This window comes from Triturus cristatus, chromosome 10, assembly GCF_964204655.1.
Source record: "Triturus cristatus chromosome 10, aTriCri1.1, whole genome shotgun sequence".
NCBI classification, from domain to species: Eukaryota; Metazoa; Chordata; class Amphibia; order Caudata; family Salamandridae; genus Triturus; species Triturus cristatus.
The window spans coordinates 277,643,376-277,669,237 of NC_140593.1; the positions used below are offsets into that span (position 1 = coordinate 277,643,376).

Below are 25,862 nucleotides of genomic sequence, written 5' to 3' on the forward strand. Positions count from 1 at the left end.
TCCAGGGGTCGAAACGTCGACATAACAACATTGCCAATATTATCACCAGTACATGATGCACTGTGATCTTTTATATATATGGCATCTTACAGAACTGTTGACATTGTAATTTATGATTTATTATTTATTATTATTATTTATAAATTTATAAAGCGCCTGGTGACCCGGAGGCATCCCCGCGCTATAGAACTGTGATATCCCAAGAGGAGGGGGGACCGGAGGATTATTTGGGGAATAAGAAAGTTTTTAGTTTTTTCCGGAAGAGGGCGTGGCAGGGTTCCAGACGCAAGTGGCGAGGCAGTGCGTTCCAGCCTGAGGAGGCTTTGACCGAAAAGCGACGGCCACCGGTCCGAGCCTTCTTAAATTTAGGGACGATGGCCAAATGCTCGTCGTCCGAGCGCAGTGCCCTAGGGGCTTTGTAGGGGGCGACAAGGTCTTTCAGGGCGGCAGGGCCGGCACCATTAATGAGTTTGTGACTGGTGCACATTGCCTTAAACTCAACTCGTTGGCGGACAGGGAGCCAGTGCAGGGCCTTGAGGGCTGATTTGGCAGAGGCTCTGGGGGGGAGGTCCATTATAATCCTTGCCGCGGCGTTTTGTGCCCGTTGGAGTTTGGCTAAGGTAAACTCCGGTGCACCGAGGTAGACAGCGTTGCTGTAGTCGAGTCTGGCTAGGATGAGCCCTTGAACCAGCAGTTTCCTGGATATTGGAGGAAGGAGAGGGAGAATTTTTCGGGTTGACCGTAGGAGGCCAAAGCATGATCCAGCGGTCTTGGTTGCTTGGGTCTTCATGGTGAGGCTTGGTTCCAGCCAAACGCCTAGCGTTTTGACTTCTGACTTTGGAGTGGGTATCTCACCAAAGGTGTCCGGCCACACCGAAGCGGGGATTGATGACCATTTGTTGCCCAGGAGCATAATTTCGGTTTTAGAACCGTTTAATTTTAGGGAAGATTCGCACATCCAGGAGTAGATGTATTGGAGGCAGTTCCGCAGGCTGTCTGGGTGTTTGTCCAGCTGGGAGAGGGAGACGACAAGTTGGGTGTCGTCAGCGTAGTTGACAATTTTGATCCCATAGGGGGTCACGACGTCTTCCAGGGGGGCCATGTAAACATTAAACAGGGTGGGACTAAGCGAGGACCCCTGCGGGACTCCACAAGTCAGTGGGAGGGGGTCTGAGCGAGAGTTGCCGTCCCACACCTGAAATGAACGGCCTGATAGGAAGGAGTTAATCCAGGCGTGTGCTGAGCCCACAATTCCTGCCCTGGCCAGGCGATGTAGAAGGACACGGTGATCCACCGTGTCAAAGGCGGCACTGAGGTCCAGGAGGATCACTGCCACTGATCCTCCTGAATCCAGAATGCGCCTTGATTCCTCAATGACGGAGAGGAGGGCTGTGTCCGTGCCCTGGCCGGGCCTAAAGCCAGTTTGCGATGGGCGCAGGATTTTGTTGGTCTCAAGGAATTGGGAGAGTTGGGAATTAACTAGTTTCTCCGCCATCTTGCTGATGCAGGGAAGGAGTGATATGGGTCTATAGTTAGACATATCGTCAGGACTCAGATGGGGTTTCTTTAGCAGGGCTTTGACAACCGCATTTTTCCAGTTGGGCGGCACTGTGCCTTGGCGCAAGGAGATGTTAATGAGATCCCTGATGGTGGAGGCTATGCTGGGGGCGGCAGCTTTTAATAGTCTGGCCGGGGCTGGGTCAAGAGGAGAGCCGCTTTTCATTTTGGCTAACGTGGCGGAGACCTCAATGAGGGAGGTTGCTCTAAAGGAGGACAGCCGCGGGCTGTTGATACAGACCTCAGTATCAGTGGAGATGTGGGGGGTGATGCTGGGGAGAGAGTCCAATATTCGCGAGATTTTAGAGTCGAAGAAGGAGGCAAAGTCATTACTTCTGTCTGGGGGGGCATGGGAAACGGTGATCTGTATATAATACGCGGCAGTGATTTAATAATGCCGATCAATTTGATTTTGTTCTAGTAGATTTATCATTGTTCACTTCCCTTCAAATCCCACACTCAATCACCAACCCCGTCTCCCTCCTCCCTTTTCTGGGCACTTTTATTATTCGTATAAAATTGTTGCCTTAATGATGGAATTTAACGAATTGTCTACGTTAATTCAATGTGATTAAATGACATTGGCAATTTTTCAGTTATTTGGTCAATTGTTATTCAATGCTTTATTTTTGAATGGTTTGTCTGTATGCTGGGACTATTTTTTCTATACTTCTTGCCACCCCAAACAAAGGAGAGTAGAACAGACTGGAAAGAGTTAAATAGCGCTAGATTGAGCCGAATGGGGATACTGATAGATAAATAAAGGAGTTTGGGCAAAAGTGTCATTTTGACTACCGGGATGCGATCCACTAAAGAAAGCGGTAGTTTGGCCCATCGCATTGCACGTTCCGTGATTTGGACCAGAGCCCAGCCATAGTTTTCCGAGATGACTACCTCAGGGTCCCTATGAAGCCATACCCCTAAATATTTCACTGGGTCAGTCGACCATATTTGGGAAGTCTAGTTCAATAGGTCGCGTACCCGCCGTGAGGGGAAATACCGTTGATTTTGCCCAATTTATGCTAAGTCCCGAGAAGCGTTCGTATTTTATATATTCACGAATGAGTTCTGGAAGAAACTTCTCAGGTTCCCTGACATATAAGCGCATATCATCAGCATACATTGAGACTACTAATGGGCGCTGCCTGAAGCGCAGTGCTGCGAGTGCGTGCTGTTGACGAAGCTTGCAGGCCAGCGGTTCTAGGGCAAACGCGAAAAGCATGGGCGACAGAGGGCAGCCCTGCCGCGTGCCGCGTCGAATAGGGAACGCTGAAGATACCCAGCCACTGACCCGGACTCGTGCCACTGGCGCCTCATATAAAAGATGTATCCATTTCAGAAAGAAGGGAGGTAGCCCCTTTCTGAGCAATACCGTGAACATAAATTCCCACTGCAGGGAATCAAACGCTTTTGCAGCGTCTAATAACCCAGCGACCGCCTGAAAATCAGCTTCGAAATAATGGAGGGTAGAGAAAATCGTTTGTAAATTGTGCACTGTGGAACGGGCAGGGACAAACCCTGACTGATCTGGGAGGACCAAATTAGGAATGAGTGGTTGAAGCCGACTGGCAATCATTTTTGCCAAGATCTTAGCATCTATGTTAATGATGGAGAGCGGGTGGTAGGAATCACAGCGGTTGGCAGGCTTATCAGGTTTAAGGAGCACCACCAAGAGGGCTTCCTTCAACGAAGGGGGGAAGAGTACCACTGTCGTATGCCTCCGCAAAGACATCCAAGAGCCTAGGTGCCAGATCGTCAGCATAGGTTTTATAAAACTCACTGGGGAGCACGTCCAGCACTGCAGCCTTGCTCGTAGGTAACGATCTAATAGCCATTTTGACATCTTCCACGTCGAATGGGTTGGGTAATATACTCACGTTAATTAATTAATTAATTAAATAATTAATTAAATAATTAATAGAGAGAAAGCCCAGCGCGACGTTATCCAAGTACTCATTGATATTAGCAGCCGACACATGCCCCACGCACCATATAGGGTGGAGTAGAAATCCAACATCACCTCGCTAATTTCAGTGGAAGTATAGTGCGCTGTTCCCCCAGAGTCTAGCATTTCCGTGATGGAAGCCTGAGCCCGTGGTGCAGGCAGTCTCTGAGCCAGTGATCGGCCCCCCTCTCCGTAATAACGCGCCGTGCATCGTCTCGATCTATGTGCTATCTCCTGATCCGTTGTGTCATTATATTCCGATACCAACTCTCGTATGTTGGATAGTATAGAGCGGGCCGGGTTTTGGGCATATTCACGTTTCAAGGCGGCGATACTGTCTGCCAGTTTATGCATTCGACGTCGGAGATATTTTAGTACCCTCGCCTGAGACCCCATGCAAATTCCACGGATAGAAACTTTAAATACCTCCCACAAAACCCCGGGGCTGTCCACTGAGCCGGTGTTGTCTTTAAAAAAAATCACTGATGGCCGCACCTACAGTACACCGAAACACCTAGTCCGTAAGTGAGATGGGCTGCAATCGCCACTGAAATGGGGGGCGCTCACAGGTAGGTACACGCACCTCTATAATCACAGAAGAATGGTCAGATAACATTTTGGCTAAATGCCAGACATCCACAACCCATGTACTTGCAATCTCCGACAAGATCCAGTAATCCAATCGGAACCATGTGCCATGCACCGTAGAAATAAATGTGCTTTCACGGGCTCCTGGGTGTCGCATGCGCCATATATCTAGTATAGCCCCTGCATCCAAGAATCCCAACAGTGCCTCAGACGCCTGGCTGTGTCGTGTCGCACTACAACCCTGCCTGTCAATTTGCAGATCCAGACAAACATTAAAGTCGCCGCCCCAGAACAGTTCAGCCGAAGAAAATTTATAGACGTGACGACACACATCCGTGAAGAAGGCAGGGTCGTCGACATTTGGGCCGTATACATTGACGAGACGGACATCCTTCCCCCCAAGTTGACCATGAACTAACGCCACCCTGCCCTGTGTATCCATTTCCGTGTGCAGCGCAGTAAAAAGGATCCCTTTTTTCACTAATATCATCACACCCAGAGCATAAGAGGAATAGGAAGAGGCCATCCTCAGCGCCGCCCAGCGAGCACCAACTGTCTTTTCCAATAGCTGTGTAAGATGTGTCTCCTGCAAGAACGCCACTTGGACGCTTAGCCTGTCTAGTTGTGCCAAAACTGCGCGTATCTTCCTAAGGCTATTGAGACCACGTACGTTCCAGGTGAGGAACTTTATAGTACTACCCATGTATGTGTAAAGTCAGATACAGTCAACAGTGCAACATAGAGTAATGGAACCTGCTCAGTGAGGTACAGTGAGAGAGTAATAAAAAAGTGCCCGTCACCCCCCCAGCCCACCCTCCTCAACCCCCCACCCACTTCAGTGACCCCAACTTGCTAAAGCCATCCCGTCCCACCATAAACAGCCCACAACATGGAGAACAACAGTTATACAACTGGATTTGGGGGAACACCCATGCAGGGGGGGACCAGAGTGCTTCTAACCTCCTACAAAGCAGGAGGGGGCTGAGCGTGTAAAGAAAATATGCAAAAAGATAAGAAGCAAGCGTCAATGAGTATTGCATCATATGTTAAAACTGAAGTGCAGAGCCATCCCCGCTGGGTAGTGTCATAAACTGAACAGAAGGCACATTATTGGCGGACATCTAAATACTCCCAAAGGGTACAACAATGGGAAATGCTAATCCTGATCTCATAAGGCCATCATGTGAGGTCAGATACCCAGGAAGGTAGAAGAGGGCAGGTGCCACCCTCTGGTCACGAGCGGCAAGATCAGAAGTGGAAGAAGCGGATGTATGTCGTTACAACGCACACTTTTACAACGCATGCACTTACAACGCATTTTTTACAACGCAACATCCATTACAACGCATTCCATTACATAGCATGACACTACAACGCATTTTTAAAAACTACCTTCACAAAGCATTCCATTACATCGCATACTACCTTTACAACGCATACCATTACAACGCATAATATTAAATTGCATTTAAGGTAAGTATTAGATAGTATAGGGGTAAAAATTACTTTTCTAACTCCAGGGGGTGCAACAGTAGGGTAAGTGTTGGATAGTATAGGGGTAAAAATTACTATTCTAACTCCAGGGGGTGCAACAGTAGGGAAAGTGTTGGATAGTATAGGGGTAAAAATTACTATTCTAACTCCAGGGGGTGCAACAGTAGGGTAAGTGTTGGATAGTATAGGGGTAAAAATTACTATTCTAACTCCAGGGGGTGCAACAGTAGGGTAAGTGTTGGATAGTATAGGGGTAAAAATTGTTATTCTTACTCCAGGGGGTGCAACAGTAGGGTAAGTGTTGGATAGTATAGGGGTAAAAATTACTATTCTAACTCCAGGGGGTGCAACAGTAGGGAAAGTGTTGGATAGTATAGGGGTAAAAATTACTATTCTAACTCCAGGGGGTGCAACAGTAGGGTAAGTGTTGGATAGTATAGGGGTAAAAATTACTATTCTAACTCCAGGGGGTGCAACAGTAGGGTAAGTGTTGGATAGTATAGGGGTAAAAATTACTATTCTAACTCCAGGGGGTGCAACAGTAGGGAAAGTGTTGGATAGTATAGGGGTAAAAATTACTATTCTAACTCCAGGGGGTGCAACAGTAGGGTAAGTGTTGGATAGTATAGGGGTAAAAATTACTATTCTAACTCCAGGGGGTGCAACAGTAGGGAAAGTGTTGGATAGTTTAGTGTAATGTTATGCGTTGTAATGGTATGCGTTGTAAAGGTAGTATGCGATGTAATGGAATGCATTGTAAAGGTAGTTTTTAAAAATGCGTTGTAGTGTCATGCTATGTAATGGAATGCGTTGTAATGGATGTTGCGTTGTAAAAAATGCGTTGTTAGTGTAGTGCGTTGTAAAAGTTGCGTAGTAAATGTTGTTCCCCGGAAGAAGCAGGCCATCAATCAGGAATTTGGGCCCCAACCACTATTGGGCCAAAGGCTGAGGTCAAGTCCGCCACCCCCCTCGGAATCAAATCCCACACAAGATAGGGGCACACCCAAATCCTACCAGGGGTGCACAGGAAAATAACAGCTGAGGGGTATATAGCATGACTAGGCAACAGTACGAGTGGAGAGACAGCCGTGACAGATGAAATATATCTCAGGTGCTCAACAGTGTCCCAACATCAGAACAGGCCCAAGCACATCATCATTGTTCCTCTTCGTCATGGGCCACCACTGTCTCAGAGCATCTACGTTTCTGCTTCTTGACATAATCCATTGCCACCTTAGGAGAAGTGAAAATGTTGCCGTCTCCTTTCGGGGCCACCCGCAGGGGCGCGGGGTATAGCATGGCGTAGGGAATACCCTCGGCCTGGAGGAACCTCTTCACGGTACCGAATTCCCTACGCGCTGTCTGAACAGCCACCGTAAAATCAGGAAAAAAAGACAAAGTGTTGCCTTGGTGGGTAATGGTGCCTTTATCTCTAGCAAGCCTCAGAATAGTATCACGGTCCCTGTAGTTTAGCATGCAAGCTATTATAGGGCGCAGCGGGGCCCCCGGCACCGGTCTCGCCGCCAGAGAGCGGTGGGCCCGATCCACAATAAACATGGATGATAGATTTTCAGGGCCAAAAATGTCTCTGACCAAGGTCTCGATATAGGTCTCCAATCTGCCAGTATTGTTGGACTCCGGCAGGCCCGTATTGCGAATATTATTGCGACGGGACCTGGCCTCCAAATCTTCATTTTTTGCTTGAATAAGCGCCAGAACCTTCTCCATTTGAAGAGACTTGTCCGCCATTTCACTTAGGCCGTCCTCATTGGTGGAGACACGCTGTTCAATTTCACCCATTCTCACATTTTGTTTATCAAGTTGGGAGGACATATGGTAAAGTCTGTGGTTTACCGCTGCCATGGTCCCTTCGATGGACTGGAGGCTCTTCTGCATGGCAAGTAAGGTGGATTCCAATGTGGAAGGGCCTTCTCCAGGCGTGTCCGCCTCCGAGGCAGCACGCTGCTGTGGTTTGATAGATTTACGTGCCTCAAATGGGAGGCGAGTCTGCGACTTGTCAGTGCGCCCCATAGCAAGTGAGAACCAGGCATAAGTGGGTGAACCTCTCCCCAATCAGGGCCCTGTCCCGCCCGTCACGATCAGCAGTGTTGTGTGGCAAAGGTCCCCCACGTCGAGTCGGGCCCAAAAGCACACAGCCAACTCTCCAGTTCCACCAAAGATATGAGAGGCACAATGCATACCCACGCCGCACACACAGGCCGCAGCTCTCAGAGCGCAACCCAGCCCTCCGGCCCCCACCCACCTCCATGGCTAAAGCCCGGGAGCCCAGCCGCACCCCACTCACCGCGGCCCGCTGACGGCACTGTCAACGTAGGGTCCCTCGCCGCTGGAGATCAGCTCGCACCCGGTCTGGCCCAGGATCAGCACAAGCCGCAGAGATAGTCCACACCCCGGTGCCCGGAGTGCTCAGGCAAAGACCCGACGCCGCTAACTCAGGTCAGCACACTTCTCGCCAAGCGATCGCGGCGGGCCCCGCAAGCATGGGATCGGAGGCCGCAACTCCCCGTGGCCGACTCCGGTCGATCAAACCAAGACAAATTGACAGTGCACCCGCGCACTGGGCGGCTCCGAGGTTTCAGTCGCCGCTCACTCCTCTCAGACGGAGCTTCTCCGTTAGGACCGCACACCACACAGGAAAGTCAGGCAGCAGGGATCACAGCAGGCAGGTCGCGGCAGCCGCCACCGAAAAGGTGTTCGTTTAGCATTCGTGAGGGCCGTAGGACGAAACAGCTCACCTCCCCCTCCTCAGCATAAGCTCCCACTTCAAGGCAGACAGCGACAGGCTCTGATGCAATAATAATGAGCGGATATTAAACCGATAAGAGCTCAGCCGAGCGCAGCAGCACTAATGTGCGGCCACCTTGCCTGGCGCCCTCTAGCGCCCCCCAGCTTAGGGGTGACATATGTATTAAAAAGGGAGTTTGAGGCTTGGCAAGAGGGTTTAAATGCCAAGTTGACATGGCAGCGTAATTCTGCCTTCAAACTACAATGGCAGGCCTGGGACATGTTTTATGGTGCTACTTAAGTGAGTGGCCCACTGGTAGCATTGAATTTACAGGCCCTGGGTATATGGTATACCACTCTACAAAGGACATTTAAGTAAATTAAATATGCCAATTTGGTATAAGTTTCTTCTACCATGTTTAAAAGAGAGAGTATAAATACTTTAGCATTGGTTAGCAGTGGTAAAGTGCACAGAGCCCTAAAGCCAATAAAAATGAATTCATCAAAAAGTAGGAGAGAAGGCAAAAGTTTCAGGGGTGAACCTGCAGAAAGGTTCATTTCCAAAATACACCATTTTCAAAAACGGTGCTAATTCTTAATTTGTATAGAAACAAATCTGTAGAAAAGGTAAACAAGTTATTAATGCAGATTTGGCAGACATTTGCCTTTTGGTATCTCTATATTTGGCAGCTGCCTGAAAATAAACTAAATTCCAATATCCATGCACCCCTAAAAGACTAAGAATATTTAGTGCCCTGTCAAGAAGAATGACTAAAATTCAGTTCTAAAGAAGGAAATGTCTCAGGTCTTCACAAACTGTTAATATCAACATATCCTCTGTGTGAGCCTTAGTGTAATTTCTACATGTTGAAAATTCACAGTACGCATGGCAAAAATGTGCAAAGACATATTTTTACTTACATTTTGTTCAAACATAGGAAAATAATTCTAACCTGTGGAAAAACCTTTCTCCTACACGCATATGTGTTGTACCCTTTCCTTTCCCACTTAAAAGACACGGATTCATGAATTTGTAGCAGGTTCATTTGATTTTCCAGAGTAGCAATAAACCTGCTACATTATTGTGTCTATGCAAGAAAGTATGAATTTGTGAAAGGGCATATTCTTTTTGTTAGCCCACCACATGCGAAAACACCCCACATCCACTTTTTAGTCTGTGTCGGTTATATAGAACAACCCAACATACCGGTAAACTGTCTATTTGGGGGGTGCAAATGTCTGATCAGAATTGGGGAATTTTGTACTGCATATTTTTTATGCGCATGTAAGCACATGATTCATGTGACAAAAGAGCCTCCAAAGACTTCTAGTACTACAGAATGACATAGCCAGGATTGCCTGCCTAACGGTGAACAAGTCTCCTCCACCCTTCATAGGCTGCACAGGGAGGGCTACAGTTGAGTCTGCCCGCACAATCTCTCAACCCACAATTTTGCCTCTCTTGAACAAACATGGGAACATTCAATATTATTATAGCAGTTTCACAGGCACCCTTTTCTCAGTACATTCTAGTTTTCGGTCTTTTATGGATTCTACATCTTTTTATCCATACCAGTATGATAGTTCAGATTGCTTTACTGTTTCTTAGTTTCTCATATTTCACAGTTTATTGCACAATGAACATAATTTCTGTGACAGTGTACTTCGGCGGATAAACAAATGTTACATGTACTTATCAACATGCCGTTTTTGATCAGTGCACTGCCTTTCTTCAGGGTTTTACAGGTGAGGGTCAATTCCTAATTAAGGAATACGAATTCTGCTTTGAAGAAGAGCTCAATCAACATCAAAGAGACTCTATAGGAGGTTGCACTTGGACCTAATGAGACGACAGAGGATGCAGATGGTGAACGTTGGGAAGCCACTGGTTAAGAATCTGAGAGAAGGGATGCCCAGCCTAGTCCTTGTTCTGCAATGGAGGGCACTAGATCATTTTCACTGATGGGGAAGGGACGAACTTCAGAACCCTATCTCGCCACTATGGGATGACTTTGCTGTGGCGCGTGTGAATGAAGACTTACTTGCAATTTTGTCTTTTTAAGTGGACACATGTGAATGTATTATGCCTCTGCAGTTGGAGCAAGCAGAAGGTGGGGGGGATGAAAGGGACAGGTGAACATGTAAACAACACAGAGAGCAGGCGAGGGGTGCACCTCATATAGATAGATAATTGTGCTTTCTGTGACCAACTTTAGCAGGTGGCACCATCTGTTCCGTTTGACTTCTCTTACTAAAAGTATGTGATTGTTCAAGTTTTAAATGAAAATGCAAATACAATGTTTTCAAACAGAAAATGGAGAACCTTCTATGGCCAGCAGATTTGTACGCAACAGTGGCCTTATCTCTCTTTGAATGCGCCACAGTCGAGACTATAAGAGACACAGGAGAATCACTTATCAGTCAATTAGCCACATATTAGAACCACCTTTGGGTAGAGCTCAGCAGACTGACAGTGTCCTTAGATGGCTACAGGTTTGCCACGTCCTAATAATAAAATATGGTAATCACCTTCATAACCTTTTCTCTAAGGGCACTTTAATTTATTTTCAGATGCATTTCCATAGGTCTATAGATTGGCTGGAACAAAAACAGTACATACGTGCAATCCAGATTTTGTCCTTACTAATGTTTGCTCCTAGATGACACAGTTTGAATAACAGACCTATGGCATAAGAGCAAAATTGTCCAAGTCAGAGAGACAGAATTTTACTCAGGGCCACATGAAACCGAACGGTCTTTCAAAAATCATAGCTGGCAAAACCAATTATTTTATTCAGAAAAACAAGCTGATCAGGAAGGGAAATAAGGGGGGAGTTTGACCAAATCCCCAAATAGATTAACAAAGTAGGTCGCACACTGCTCGTCATACCCGCAAATAGCCCCATAGAACTCTGGATAATGTAGTAGCAACGGTGAGTACGCCTATGTATGTCACTATAATGCCATCCCTGGACACGTGTTTCGAGGTAATTGCCTCTCGTCAGCAGGGAGCAGGTAGGTATGTGGGGCGCCAAGTAGACTGCCAAAATATTAAAGGTAAAATACCTCTACCGGCGCGCAGGTGCGGAACCAAGGCTCGTCAGCCCAAATCGCTCGAGAGAGCTTAAATACATTAACAAAGTAGGTCGCAATTACCTCGAAACACGTGTCCAGGGATGGCATTATAGTGACATACTCGTGGCATAGGCGTACTCACCGTTGCTACTTCATTATCCAGAGTTCTATGGGGCTATTTGCGGGTATGACGAGCAGTGTGCGACCTACTTTGTTAATGCAAATCCCCAAATAGGATGTAACCAATAGTTGAATGCAGCCTGAATGTTAGTGTTTAGAGATCACCCTCCACAATGAGTAGAAAAGAAATGAAAGCAGAAGATAAACAGAGGGTGTAAATGCATGCTGGGGACCCCACCCTTCCACCTCCTGAGGAGAGCCGAGGTGCATCATGTGCACACTAATGCTAATTTACATCTATAGTTCACACTGTGGGCACAATTATGCTATAAAATCATAGCAGTTTAGAAATTATCTTTGGCACTCCTCAATTGGCAGGTAAGATACAAACCTGTGAAGGATTTCTTGGTAAATGAACAAAATTATTTGTGTATTATTTTGCTTTATCTACGGAATACTCAGTCAAAGCTAGGCTGTCAATCGCAAAGGTGAATTATGGCCTTTCAATTATGCCCACTAATCATGAGACGGATAACCCATTACAATGGCAATGCAGAACCATCTGTTGCCAGAATCAAGACAACAATCATAATGAATGAGTTCAGACCTGACCCAGCATTCACCCAATTAATCCTTGCGGATGGACCAATAATCCGGCAAGGGAACCAAGAGTCACAAAAGAAGAGAAAGCATCAGATCAACTGGTGATACAAAAGTGTGGAAAATAGTAAAAACAAGAAAATGGCAGAACAACAAAAATACAAAGAGTAGGCCTGACCACAATTAAGTAGCACTGCCATCAGTCAGTGAACCTACATGTGGAGGACCTGATGAGAAAAGTGTTTTTTTATCATGTCACAAAGAAAATCTAAACATCCTACCGTCACTAACTTGATAACATAAATAACTGAGCTCATCAAGCTCCTAATCTTGTCCATATTACCATACAATATTTCTACGGAACAGTAGCATGTATTAGACTGTGCATTGAGATTGAAGCCCGGAGAATCCATTTTAACGGGGCATAATAAAGTAGTGCATATAGGAGAATCACTCTCCTTGCGATAGTTGGGATCACTCGCCTTGCAATAGATAGTTATTGAGAGGGGAATCTATGTCAAATTTAAGACATAACATTTCTTTAAAATTTGATTAATAGGTAATGAAGCCACAATAATTTTCATTTATAGACCACTACATAATGAATTGTAGAAGGAATGCACTAATGCTGAACTTCCAGAAGCACATGTTATCTTTTATAAGGTTTACCATTAAGTGTTTACATAAAGAGTGGAAACCCATTTGAAGATTTTTTTGTGCTTTCAACTTTAGGTATAACTGAGAAAAGAGAGAAACATAGCCCTCTTTATTTCTTACTTTTATGTAAATGCTATTCTAAAGTACAATTTTCGTGGTTGAAGTGTTAGTGCTGTCATAAACTAACATTTCTGATTCCTTATCTCTGTATTCTATATTTCCGAATTGTTTTTCCAACCAATTACCGACGAGGGAAAAAAACATCAGCATCATCACGCTACTAAATGGAGTCGCAGTAGACATGCTTGAGGGGAATCCCATGAAACTAACAGAGGAAGGTGTCTCTGTAGCAGATGGACGATGCCAACAAACTCTAATTGAGGACACAGCACTAGGATAAAAACATACATAGCACGACTGCATAAATTGTAGTTTTCATAAATATATAGAACAGCCTACTCTGCCAATATTAACCCATGAGCTACACGTATCACCAAATACCGTATTTGCTACATGCATACATACAATTGTTTTTAAACTAACTAATTTTATGCACTTACCACTGAAAGCAATTACTTTCAAAGTACCTAAAAACTGAACAACAGGTGCTGCAGGTATATGCTTACTTCTGCTCACTGTATCGATTTAAGTAGGGTGTTTGCCCTGCAGGGATTTGAGCCTGTGTCCTGTCAGTTGCACAGTGAATTCAACAATTAGCTCTGAAATAACTGAGTTATTTTAAACATCTTCTCACTGAGCCTTTTCAAAAGCAGAGCTCACAAAATCCTGGCCCAGAGTGGAAAGGTATTGCATAATCTTAAGTGCAACTATAAACATTGCCCTTTATTATGTTACTAAGCAAATTCAACATACCATGATCTATTTTGAGATAAAACGTGTTGGTACATGTTCACAGAAGGAGCTTTGATGGTTAAGTTAGTAAATAAGTAACAAGAACGTTTTTCGTACAACAAAAAGTAGGAACTTAGCTCGATTAAAAGACTTGCTCACGGGTTTGAAAATCCCCCCAAAAAGGGTCAGGCTTTAATAAACATTTTATGCTCATCAAAAGCGACACAGATGCTAGTTACCTTTTTTTTCATTTTATTTTAGGAATTTAGTTAAGCCTTACTAAACACCCACTTTGGTGTCCGAGTGCTCTAGGACAGGGAGCAGAATGAATACGTTGGAAAGCCATGGTGAACAGGTGCCAGCGATAGCAATATGTCCTGATCAGCCCTTCTGCTTCGATGGACAATATTATACAATAGAACCACTAATATGTTCACAAGATATCAAAGCCTTGGGCATGCAGGAGTCCGGAGTCCAGGCATAAAGGGCTGGCCGGTCTCATGCGCCTGACTAGCATAAAGTAGATTTAGGATGCTATAGGTACACCAAGGTTATGCAGCTGCAAGTGTAAAAAGGTGCGCCTTTAAAGCATTTCCTGAATTTGATGTACTCCATTCAGGGACATCTTAAGGATTGTGGGGGCCCTGGGCCAAACATTATTTGGGGGCCCCATGCTCAGAAGAATTCTGAATTTATTATCCATTTTCAGATCATAAAATCCCTCAGCAGCTATAGTCTGATCATCAACAACCATCTTTATTGGTTCAATTTTTTTTTAAGGGGGCCCTAGTCCTTCAGGGGGCCCCCATTCAGTGCAAAGCCTCTGAATATTTACAAGGTATTGGAGACCTGGGAGCCCCCTTTTCATACTGTGTAGGTAGCCCTATAATTGTTGCGTTATGCCACTGTCTGGGACTGTCCTGGATGCTTAATGATGGGGCCCCTAGAAAGGTGGGGGCCCTGGACCAGAGCCCCCTTTGCCCATGCCTTAAAAAGTCTCTGACTCCATTTCAAGTTTTACATGAATGAGTAATTCCTAAGGGGGGGAATCCTGGAAGTGGAGGGAACGGCCTCCTTATCTTTTATACCTGAATCGTGGGCGTGGCAACAATCCTCTGTCAGCTGACTGGAAACTCTAGGTCAGTTGATAAGTAAGAAAGAAACTAGTCACTGTAATTTCGATTTCGGGCAAGTAGTGCCCTGTGAACAATACAGTGTTTTAAATCTGTACTTGTATAATGTCTCGCTCATTAATAAAAATGTGGTGTTCAGTCGAGTAAGCACTATTGCATCTCATCAATGAAATTAACAATTCACTGAATGAACTGCAGGTATAAATTCAAACAATCGGGAATATGCCTGGGAGCAGAGTACCCTACGTTCTGTAACACCTTCAGCTCTTCTAGGAGGGTATAAAAAGGAGAGTACAAACAATTTACTCTTCAAGTGACCACTCAAAATATAACCTTTCAAACGGGCTTGAGATTCAGAACTGAGACTATGAAATGCAATGACCAAAAAACAGATGACCAGACATAAGTAGACATAATTCACGCTATCTGATCCTGAAGAAACATTTTTTTGAGGGCAAAGTGTTTGGTGGATAGGGGGGAGGAGGAGTTGGAATGGGGAAATTTGTTATGTATGACAACCAGACAAATATGAATTTTAAGACATAGATGGGGGCCAAGGAATCCCAAGACATTTCCTAGGTGTGTTGGGGCAGCGAGGGGGGTTCAGGCTTTCATGCTTCTCTGTGCTTGTAAGAGGGAAACAGCACTTGTAGGCGAAGGTAGTTCCTTCTGGGTGAGAGAAAGTTAGCAGAGGCATAGTTCCCAATGTGTCAGGGTTGTGGTGTGCACCAGCGGAATGAAAAAGCTATGCCGGCATAACATTTCCGTTGGAAGTTATTGGGACAGGGTTAGTTTTAAGATTAAGAGGCTCAATACGATGTTGGGCAGAAACTTTCCACCCAACACGATTCGGAATCGGTACCGACCAACTGACCGTCGGTGGTTCCACCCGCCGCATTACGATGCGACCGAACACTGTTTGGTCAGATTCCTATTGTTTCCTATGGAAGCTGGTGTTCCACCCAACAACCGGCTGTAACACAGGCTCCTATGGGGAAATGAGGTGTGTGTGTAAAACCCTGCACCCTGCGGCAGGCACTCCATAAGGAAATACAAGGAAGATCTGTACATGCAACTGGAAAACATCACTCACTTTAGAAGAATAGGTAATAGCTATTACGCATAGTCTTCAAAGTCAATAACCTTAATGAATATAAATAGATGGGCTCATGTAAGTCACAAATCAAGAAATACAATTTGTAGTTTAAGGTTTCACTTAACAGAAATAAAAGGATTCTAAGGGAATTTGTTCTTAAGAACATTTAAAATCTCAAAATAGTGGAAAATGGAATACTGATCATGGCTCTGGTAGTCGCATATGGGCTAAAATTACAGCAATTTACCAGTTTATGTTTTTAATATTAATACCATCTTTAACCATAGAAATGGCAAAGTCCAAAAATGTTAGGAGAGGCATTCTGGATCACAACACACACCCAAACCTAGGAGCTTTTTCCACCTTCCTAAACATTTTGGTTTGGTGGAAGGACATTTAGAATGTCCTCAGATAGGAACCGGTTTGCCAAGGTGAGACTCTCAGATTCCAAGTCCCACAGCAGAGATGTGTTAAACATAGATCCAGAACTCATCCCTCTTCCTGATACAAAAGATCTCTCCAAAATGTAACCTTAAATATGGACTAACAATGAGCTCCAAAACAGAAAGTCTTTTACAAATCAGATCTCCTCTACTTGTCAGAATCTCACTTGAAGCATGATTAAAATGAAACAAACAAAGGTGTCCACTAGGGGCTCACTAAAGAGAAAAACAGTCTAGCTCCACGGTCATCTAAAAGGTGCAAAGCCCTTTCTCATGGTGAGGAACTGTGCACACAGTCACAAAGGACTAGTCAAAGGACAATCACATTGGGGGGCGCTAGAGAGCCCGACGCAAGATGGCCGCACCTTAGTGCTGCTCTGCCGGTCGAGGTAACAATCCGGCTAATATCCTGCTGAAACCGCCACCATCCAGTAGAACAAAGACATTATCTGGGCTGCCTTAGCAAGAGTATCACTTTGCTGGAACGTGCATCGCTCTCCGAGCCTGCTGTGTGGAGTTAGAGGAGGAGACGTTTATTCCTCAAGATGGTGGCCCCCGCAAGTTATCTGCGGACGGACAGACCTCTCTCTTTAGATCCAACATATTTTATATATGCTCCTCTTAGTTTTGGTGTATTGACCCACGTAATGCTCTTGCATCGTATAATTTCAGGTTGCAAACTTTCTTGTTTTAACTATGCAATGCTACTGGTTGCTATTCCTGGGTGGGGTAGATTGTATACATACCTTGACCCCCTCCTGGCTTTGTCTTGGGGGCTGGCGGCTACTGGCGACGCCCCCTGGAGGGAGTATCCCACATTGGTTTACGTTATTTTGGGCGCAACTTTGGCCATGCTCTTTTGTTGTTGTATGTCATACTGCAGCATGATTGTGAGTTTGTTGTTTGCTGTGGGATCCTTAGCACAATTGGGATGCTGAAGTGGGAGGGGGGAAGCTTTGGGGAAATATACTAGAACAATAATAAGTTGGGCACATCGTTTAAAATGACAATGGCATGTACAAGATTGAGCAATGTCAAATGGCAGGCTGACACACTAGATACTGAGCGGAATGGCAGACGTTAAGAATACTACTATATCATGGTTGACATGGAATGTTAGAAGCCCTAATAATCCCAAAAAAATAAGGCAGGTCTTGGCATATTTGGACCGTCATAATATTCACATAGCATTGCTACAAAAAACCCATCTCACCACGCATGCAGCGGAGGCAGTGGCCAGTAGATGGGCAGGAGTGTGGATAACATCCTCTTACTCCTCCTATGCGAGAGGTGTAATGATACTGATTAAGAAAGGCATCCCCTTCAAAACTCTGCATGTTGACAAGGATGATATGGGCAGATATATCCTGGTGCAGGGGATATTGTGCGGCATACGGGTGACAATTGCAAACCTCTATGGGCCTAATATAGACGACCCAAGGTTTTTTGAGACGATGTGGGGTAAAATACATAAATTGACTCCATCTGCCATTGTTTGTGGCGGGGAATTCAATGTTGTGCTGGTGCCTGGGGAGGATCGCGTGACCTCGGTGGAGATCACGCTTAAAAGAGCAACACTCTCTGTCACTAATGATATGAGAGACTTGGGACTGTTGGATATGTGGAGACTGTGCAACCCTTGTTTAAAGGAGGGTACGTGTCACTCAAATGTGAGTCACTCCTGGTTGCATCTTTATTTCCGTATAGCGACAACTGATGCTAATACATGGACCACCGATATTCGCCATCTACCCAAGACACTATCGGATCACTCCCCTGTCCTGCTCAGTATGAACATACCCACGCACACACCTACGCAATTTCAGTGGCGCCTTCAATTTTCCTCTCTGTTAGATCAAGTTTTCTGTGAAGGGGTGAGAGAAGCTATCGTTGATTATTTTGCACGCAATAGAGGGTCTGTAGACGGTATGGGAATTCTCTGGGAAGCCTTCAAGGTGACAATACGGGGTGCCTGTATAAGATTACAAGCTGGGGTTTTTCGGTACTAAGAGGACATTAGAGCAGGAACTGGGCCGATTAGAGCGTGAGTATGAGGTCACGCCGGATTCAGCTACCCTAGCAAATATAAGGAGTAAGGTCACAGAGTATAATGATACGGCGGATCAAGAGGTGCGCCACATGTTGCGTCGATGGATGGCAAGATATTATGGCAAAGGAGGTAGACCAGGGAGAGCATTAGCCAACAAAATTGCAGAACCATGGGGTAAGATACATATAGTTAAGATTGTAGCAGATGAGGGCACTATACACTATGACATGGCAGGGATACTTGACAAGTTTGTGTGTTATTATCAGGCCATGTATGCAAGTCGTACGTCGGCGGCAAGTAGATATTGCACAATACTTCGAAGATATCGCACTTGTCTGGCTTTTGCGGAGGCAGCAAGATTTTTTAAAGCACCAACTTACGATCAATGAAATACAGGATGCTATTATGGCGTTACCGAATGGGAAGGCTACTGGCACAGATGGTTTGCTAGCTGAGTTTTATAAAGAATATATAGACTTATTGGCACCGTGTTTGCATGAGTTGTATCTCGAAGCATATCAGCAAAAATGTCTGCCAGCCACAATGCGAGAAGCACTGATTATAACGCTGCTGAAGCCTGGTAAGGCGCCGAATAGTTGTGAATTGTATCGGCCTTCATCACTTATGAATACCGATGTTAAGATTCTGGCAAAGGTGTTGGCTACCCATCTGCGATTGCTCCTCCCTACTATGGTTCTCCCAGATCAGTCTGGGTTTATGCCTGCGTGTTCGACGTCACACAATTTACGCAGGCTGTTTGCGTTACTGCATGTGCTAGAGCCAACATTGCCTGCGGTGGCGGTCCGCTTAGATGCCGCCAAGGCTTTTGATTCGATCTCCTGGACCTACTTGTTCACAGTTTTACATCGCATGGGAGTCTCCTTTATTTTTAGAAACTGGTTCCAGTTATTGTACACGGATCCTATAGCACGAGTGCGACTGAACGGGCACACGTCTGACATAGTGTGGTGCGCGACAGGGATGCCCACTACTATTTGCGGTGGTGCTGGAGCCCTTGACGTGTATCCTGCAGCAACGTTATGCACATACTGCACTGCGATTTTATCAACGCCTGCTGGCAGTGTCCATGTATGCAGATGACATGGTGCTATATGTTCGCGATCCGGAGACACATCAAGCGCAACTTATCAGGGAATACATAAGGTTTGAATGGCATGCAGTGCTGGGAATAAACTGGGCCAAATCTATAGTCATGCCTTTGACCGATAGCACGAACCGAATAGAGATTGATTATCCCTTAGAATTGAGAGTAGACACTGTAAAGTATCTAGGGATATGGATACATAGAGATCCACAGGTGGTCGTTCAAACAAATTATGGTAGAGCAGTCATGTCACTTGAAGAGCAAGTCACTAGGTGGATCAAATTGCCGTTATCGCTGGCTGACAGGATAGCATTGATTAAAATTATCGTCCTTCCTAGGTTTTTATACTTATTTATTAACATTCCAGTCCGTCTCAAACAAAATTTCTTTGATACACTCCGATAGTTGTTGATTACACTTGCATGGAGGGAAAAAGGCCCCTGAGTGAAATCGGAAGTCTTAACCCTCCCATATGATATGGGCGGCTTTGCAGCTCCAGATCTGCAGTTGTACTATCAATGCGCGCAGGTCCACTATGTCTACTACTGGCAACAAGCTCCGGCTAATATTCTGCATGTGGCGGTGGAGGCGGGAGATGTGCATCTGATACCGCTCAAGGCAATGACTGTGAACACTCACTCGGTCTTTGAGAAGGGGGAAATAGATGCGGTGCAATGCACAGTCTGTGCATGGCAGGAACTCGGGAAGCGAGCACAGAAGCTGTGCACGGCTATACGCACACTGTACCCGACACTGGATGCATTGTACCTCATCTATGCAACTCAAACGAAATCTCAACTTATTTCACGATTATACCACACCTCGCAGAGAGAGGGGTTAGTTACGGGAGATGCATCGCTGGTTAAATGGAATGCAGCTCTCTCTGACCCGTTGTCCGAAGATGATTGACATGAAAGTTGTAAAATGCCAGAACGGCTCACTGCCAATGGTAATCTTAAACTCATTCATTTTAAATATACACCTGTTTTGTTATTTAAATGTGGATTGAAAGACTCTGCCAGCTGTGACAGGTGCAGTGCCCCTCATGCAGACTTTCCGCATTTTGCCTGGGCCTGTCCGAAGGTTGCAGAATTCTGGGTGCAGGTCACACAAAGTCTGACCGAAATGGTGGGAACACCCGTGGCATGTACCCCACAACTGTGTTTACTGGGACTTGTCTCCACTATAAGAGCTGTTAGAAGATTGATGGCGGTGGCACTACTATTGGCTAAGCGCAGGGGTGCTATGCGTTGAGGTGGCAGACGGGCGCCGGCACATAAGCAATGGCTGCAGGACTTGGTGTACTGCTGGGACCAACTTACTTGCTATGCTGAAGAACTCCCTAGTGCCTCTAAACCTCGTGACATATGGGGTCCATTGACATCTTATTTGCTCACCATGAATGATAACTGATGTATTTTTCTGTATCTTGTTATTCTGCTATTTGTAATATGATTCTATTGCTGTCTAAATATGTGATGCTGTCCATTGCAGACTAAATGTGTACTGCTGTGCTGCCTACTTATATCATGTATGCCCACTGATGAAACCATGATTTTGTTTCTTAGGTTGTTTATGTACTGAAAAATGTAAAAATAAAAAAAAATTAAAAAAAAAAAAAGGACGATCACATTCTCCAAGCGAGAAGATGTTCACTCTTCATGTCACAGATTGTTTTTAAGACAAGAGAGATTCATAGAATTGAGTACTAAAGAAGGGGCATCCAGTAAGGAAGGCAGAAGTAGTACAAATATGAAACTTGGTAGCAAACAATGTGAAAGCCTTGCTTACCAAGATGGCCTTTTCTCTACACGTGAGCCCACAGCCCTTGTGGCTACATGAACTAATGGGCAAAGAGCAGTACAGAGAGCAGATGACCTGCCTGAAAAAATGTCAATACCATAGCACTACTGTAGCCTGGTGACCACAAAGAAGAAACTGAGGTGTTCTTATGCCTATTCAACTAGAATAGGAAAACTGGAAAGAAGAGCATCTTAATTTTTTCTTTTCTCAAGGCAGTGACCAGCAACATCTCCATTAATTCTGTGATTTTGTAACATCATGTTTTGTATGTCTGAAACAGAGGGTTTATGTATATGAAAAACACAAATGAATCGATGTATAGAGATGCTAATAAAGCAATGAAATTCACTCGTCCAATTTAGCTCTCCTCAGGCGACCTGTGGCACTGGGAGGCTGCTGATTTGTCCTCATGGACTTTGAAGCCCTGAGTGGACGCATCAAGCTCCCAGCCAAAGAACTACTCACGTACGGTAGGTTACAATTGGCAATGCGCCTGTCGTGGTGGGTGGCTCAACAAGAGCCGCCAACATATGCAGCCCTGCAAGCATTATACACAATGGGACACAAGAGGAAATTGGTCACCTGGCTATACCGAGGGATTCGAGTATACACCAACATCTCCCTACACAAACTTAGGGCAGACTAGGAGGATGAACTCAGTACACTCCACAATAAAAAAGAGTGTCAAGCTGTGCTTTAATACCCCTTACAGATTCCCCGGAATGCTTGTTTTATATTTATCAAAATCTGTTGTCTGCACAGAGCCTATTTGACTTCCAGAAATTGCATGTATTCTTCCCCACAGCCTGTCCCCGAAGCCAACAGACACCAGCACACCTAACCCATATGATGTGGAACTGTACGAAATTACAACCCTTTTGGTCCGAGGTCCTTGCTGTCTTGGAGCGCCTCACTGACAGACCACTCCAACACACTCCGAGATCAGTCCTCTTGGGGGGGTTACCCCAGAGGGGAAGGAGGTAAAATCACTACCAGATTCCATTACCTTGCCCCCCTCCTGGCACAAAGTGCCATCACTCACCGATGGAAGGTGGTGAACCTCCCACCATGCCCACCTGGCAACAAGGCCTTCAACACTTGACCCAGCCGAGGGCGCATCACTATGCAGAGGATTTCAGAAATTACCCATCTCAGACTTATGGGATGCTCTAGCCCTGGCTCATAAAGATTTGGTTTCCAATGACTACCGTCTGCCATGAAGAGGCACATCTTGCCCCCCACCCCTCCCCACCCCCCTCATTTGAGTCCTTGGGTTGGGAATGCCTTTCCGTGACTCTCCATTACAAGATGCCCCTATGTTAACACCGCCCCAACAGAATGCAACGCCAGATCCACCCACATAACTCTAATATATTGCATGGCTACTGAAGAAGTCAAACCCGCTTGTAGATGCCACTAGGACATTCCACACTCCCCTTCCCATTTTCCCACCCATAATAAAGTTTAAGTGGTTTTGTTACTGGCAGAACATACTGAATAGAGAACTTGCATGTTGTAAACATCCCATACATGTACACTATCTTCTTTAAGTATGCATGTTATCTTGAAATGATGTAATCAGCAATGCTGAGCCCGATGAGGGGCTGCATGACTTGGAGCGCTAAATATAATTTAATAAATTAGTTTTAAAATAAACAAAAAGGACATTCAGTGGCAATACATTTTAAAGCATCATACCTGCTACAAGACCCTCTAGGACAGAAGGCTTTATATGCATTTCTGTGTCTGGTTCCCAAACAATTACTCTGGAAGGAGGATAGCTTTTTCCAGATTTATCCAACAATCTGAGGACATGATGCCCAATTGTTTCTTCAACAGCCACAGTCATTTTTACCACCTCCAAAAGAATCTTCAGGAGCCTGTTATTAGCTTTTTGTAGACTTTGCCTGTGAAGATAAAAGACATTTTAATCAAAAGAGCATCTCAAATCATTTTGATTAAAATGTTATCAGTAACTTTATTCCATCATCAACTAAAAATCACAAATATTTTGGGCACATTCTCATTCTTTTACATATTGAGTGTCTTTGAGCATACTAAAATTCCACTGCTGTAGTTTTTCCAAATTTCAATTTAATCCAAGATGATCTAAACAATAGCCTTGCAATCACTTTGTATACTTGGGACTCCATGATCATTCAGCAGCAAAATAGGAATCTTAGAAAGGATGCCTGGATGTCTTTAAAGGATTGATTCTAAAACCAGCTGATGTTCTCAATTAGCAATCATTTCACAATGCTCAAATGTTAACAATTCATGCAAAGCCTAACAAAAAACTAGGTGATAGCCCATCACTGGGGACAACATGGTCCAATCCTAGAATTCTGTAGACCAATAATCTTTTAGTTTATCTCAAGTGGTGAATTGAATGAACGAATGAATGAGCTGCTCACAAATGGGCGATGTAACGGTTCTGTTAGAGAAAAGTTTAGAATACAGTTTACCAGAGAGAACCATTCTGGTAACATCAATAAATGAGCTCAGGTTTTTTAAAAAGATCATCTAAAAGCGTTCCAGTTTAAGCTGAAATACATAGGAAGCATAAGCCTAACCTCAGTGCTAGTCCACACGTTTTTCATGATTTGTGCTGAAGTGGCAAGGCAGAATGATGAGCTCTGTAGTCAACTCCATGTTAATATCAACATGTTTTACAGAACACAAATTATGCTAAAATTGGCTTCTTGGCATTGCTCTATGTATGGGCAAAAACAGGAGATGTCTTTTAGCTTTAGAAGGTCCAGATAAAAATATCCAAACACAACAAAAAGATAAGTAGCCATCAAATTGTCTCATGGGTTCAAGCATGTTGCTCCAGAGCCTGGAGGCTTAGGCCAAGAAAGATCTACCTCAGAATTAAAACCTTTTCCACTTTGGAAAACCGTCAGTCTGCACGTCATCAATAGATTTCTGAAGTGGATATAGGAACATATTAGCACTCGAAATGAACTATACATACTGTACATAATTTGCATTGACACAGATTCGATGGTAGTGAAATACACTTTTATTCGATGCTCTACTTTCTTCAGATTAACACCATGTTTGGTCTTTGGGATATTGCCTATTAAAGTCCTTCCCATCTGCTTCACAACCTTCAGCACATGACTGTCCCAAATGTCTTTCCCGAAGCACTAACCCTCCTCGTGCCATGGGTTCAGCTTGCTCTGTCCATGCCCTAAGTTTTAGTTCTGCTATTAGCTTTAGTGGACATCAGATCATCTTTTCCCTTCAATTCCAAGTCTCTTCCAACAAATATTAAGGACTGTCTTTCGCCTGTAAGAAAATGGTCCTAGGTGATTGGCGGTTCCATCTTCCAACAAAGGTCCCCTTTCCCATCACTTTTCCTGAGAACTACCCAGGTGTGGTAAAAGTCCTAGGAAACAGCTATCACATCGCATGCGTTACAACGCATGCAATTTCAACGCGGTCTGTCCAATTGTGGGAATTGACAGAAATCGCTGTTCGCATGAGCTGAAGCCATTTTGCTTGTGGCAGCCACTTTAGTTAGCCATGTGCTAGCCATGTGCTGGCCATGTGCTTCTTGTCTCTTCACTGTTGCCTGCTTCTCTATTTCGCCTGAGTCATCATCTATAGTTAACTCCTTCAGCACTGAGCCCGAGCACTGCGCATGGTCAGAAAGACCTGTGGCTGCTAGAATGCATCTGTCTTAAATGTAACTGTCAGGCTATTTTAACTGATATCAGCAACTATGTAAACTCCTCCCACTCTGTTGACTAAGAGATTTGTATGTACTCTTATATGTGAATAGCTATTCGTGTGTATACTTGTACTGCCTCTTTTTGAGCTCTCATGCTTACTCAGCTACAAACTGGGCATAAAAGACCCATGGCTTCTGTACTCCATGTACTGCCTCATACATTGCCTGAGGGCTCTGTGTCGATGCAGTCCTACTCATGAGTGATAATAAACTATCTCACTGATATTACAGCTTCCGTGCCAATTTCTATTTGTTAGTCCAAGGACTTGAGTACGCAGAAGGGCGAACCCCTGTACTGGTGGGCTTCTAGAGAGTCTCACTCCCACACAACGATCGCGTTATTACATCGCATTACCATTACAACGACTTGCTCTAGGGGGCGCTCTAAACTAAGGAATAGTATAATTTCCTTTTCCAATACCTTCCCTACTGTTGCACACACTGGAGTTGGAATAGTAAAATAATACTATTCCTAAGTCCAGCGCGTCCCCTAGAGCAAGCCGTTGTAACGACTTGCATTGTAATGGTACTGCGATGTAACAACGTGGTCGTTGTAACAACCGTGTTGTAATCGCATGCGTTGTAAACTTCTGTGATTATTTTAGTCTACTAACATTATTATTACATGTGTATCCCCTTTTCCACAAGCCCTAGACTTCACCATTGACGCTCCCCTCAAGAAAGAAAAGGGCAGTAAGCTGAAATAGAACATTAAAAACTGCTTTGTAAGGGGGTCCAACCTGTCATCTGGACTGATGAAGGATGGAACTGGTACTTCTTGAAGTCAGCGTGAGACTACAGACATGTGCAACAGAAATATGGCCGAATAGAGACTAGAGATCTTTGTTCACGGATGATGA

The 25,862-nt window shown here is 44.8% G+C and overlaps 1 protein-coding gene across 5 annotated transcripts in view; it reads right to left on the bottom strand.

Annotated features, from left to right (window-relative positions):
- The window catches only part of AKAP9 (A-kinase anchoring protein 9), a 1,384,828-nt gene that overhangs the window by 795,893 nt on the left and 563,073 nt on the right, over positions 1–25,862 (bottom strand). For all 5 annotated transcript variants that reach the window (XM_085631105.1, XM_085631108.1, XM_085631107.1 and 2 more), the window contains one exon: positions 22,962–23,170. In XM_085631105.1, coding sequence (XP_085487231.1) covers positions 22,962–23,170 — 209 coding nt within the window. The remainder of the gene's footprint in view (positions 1–22,961; positions 23,171–25,862) is intronic.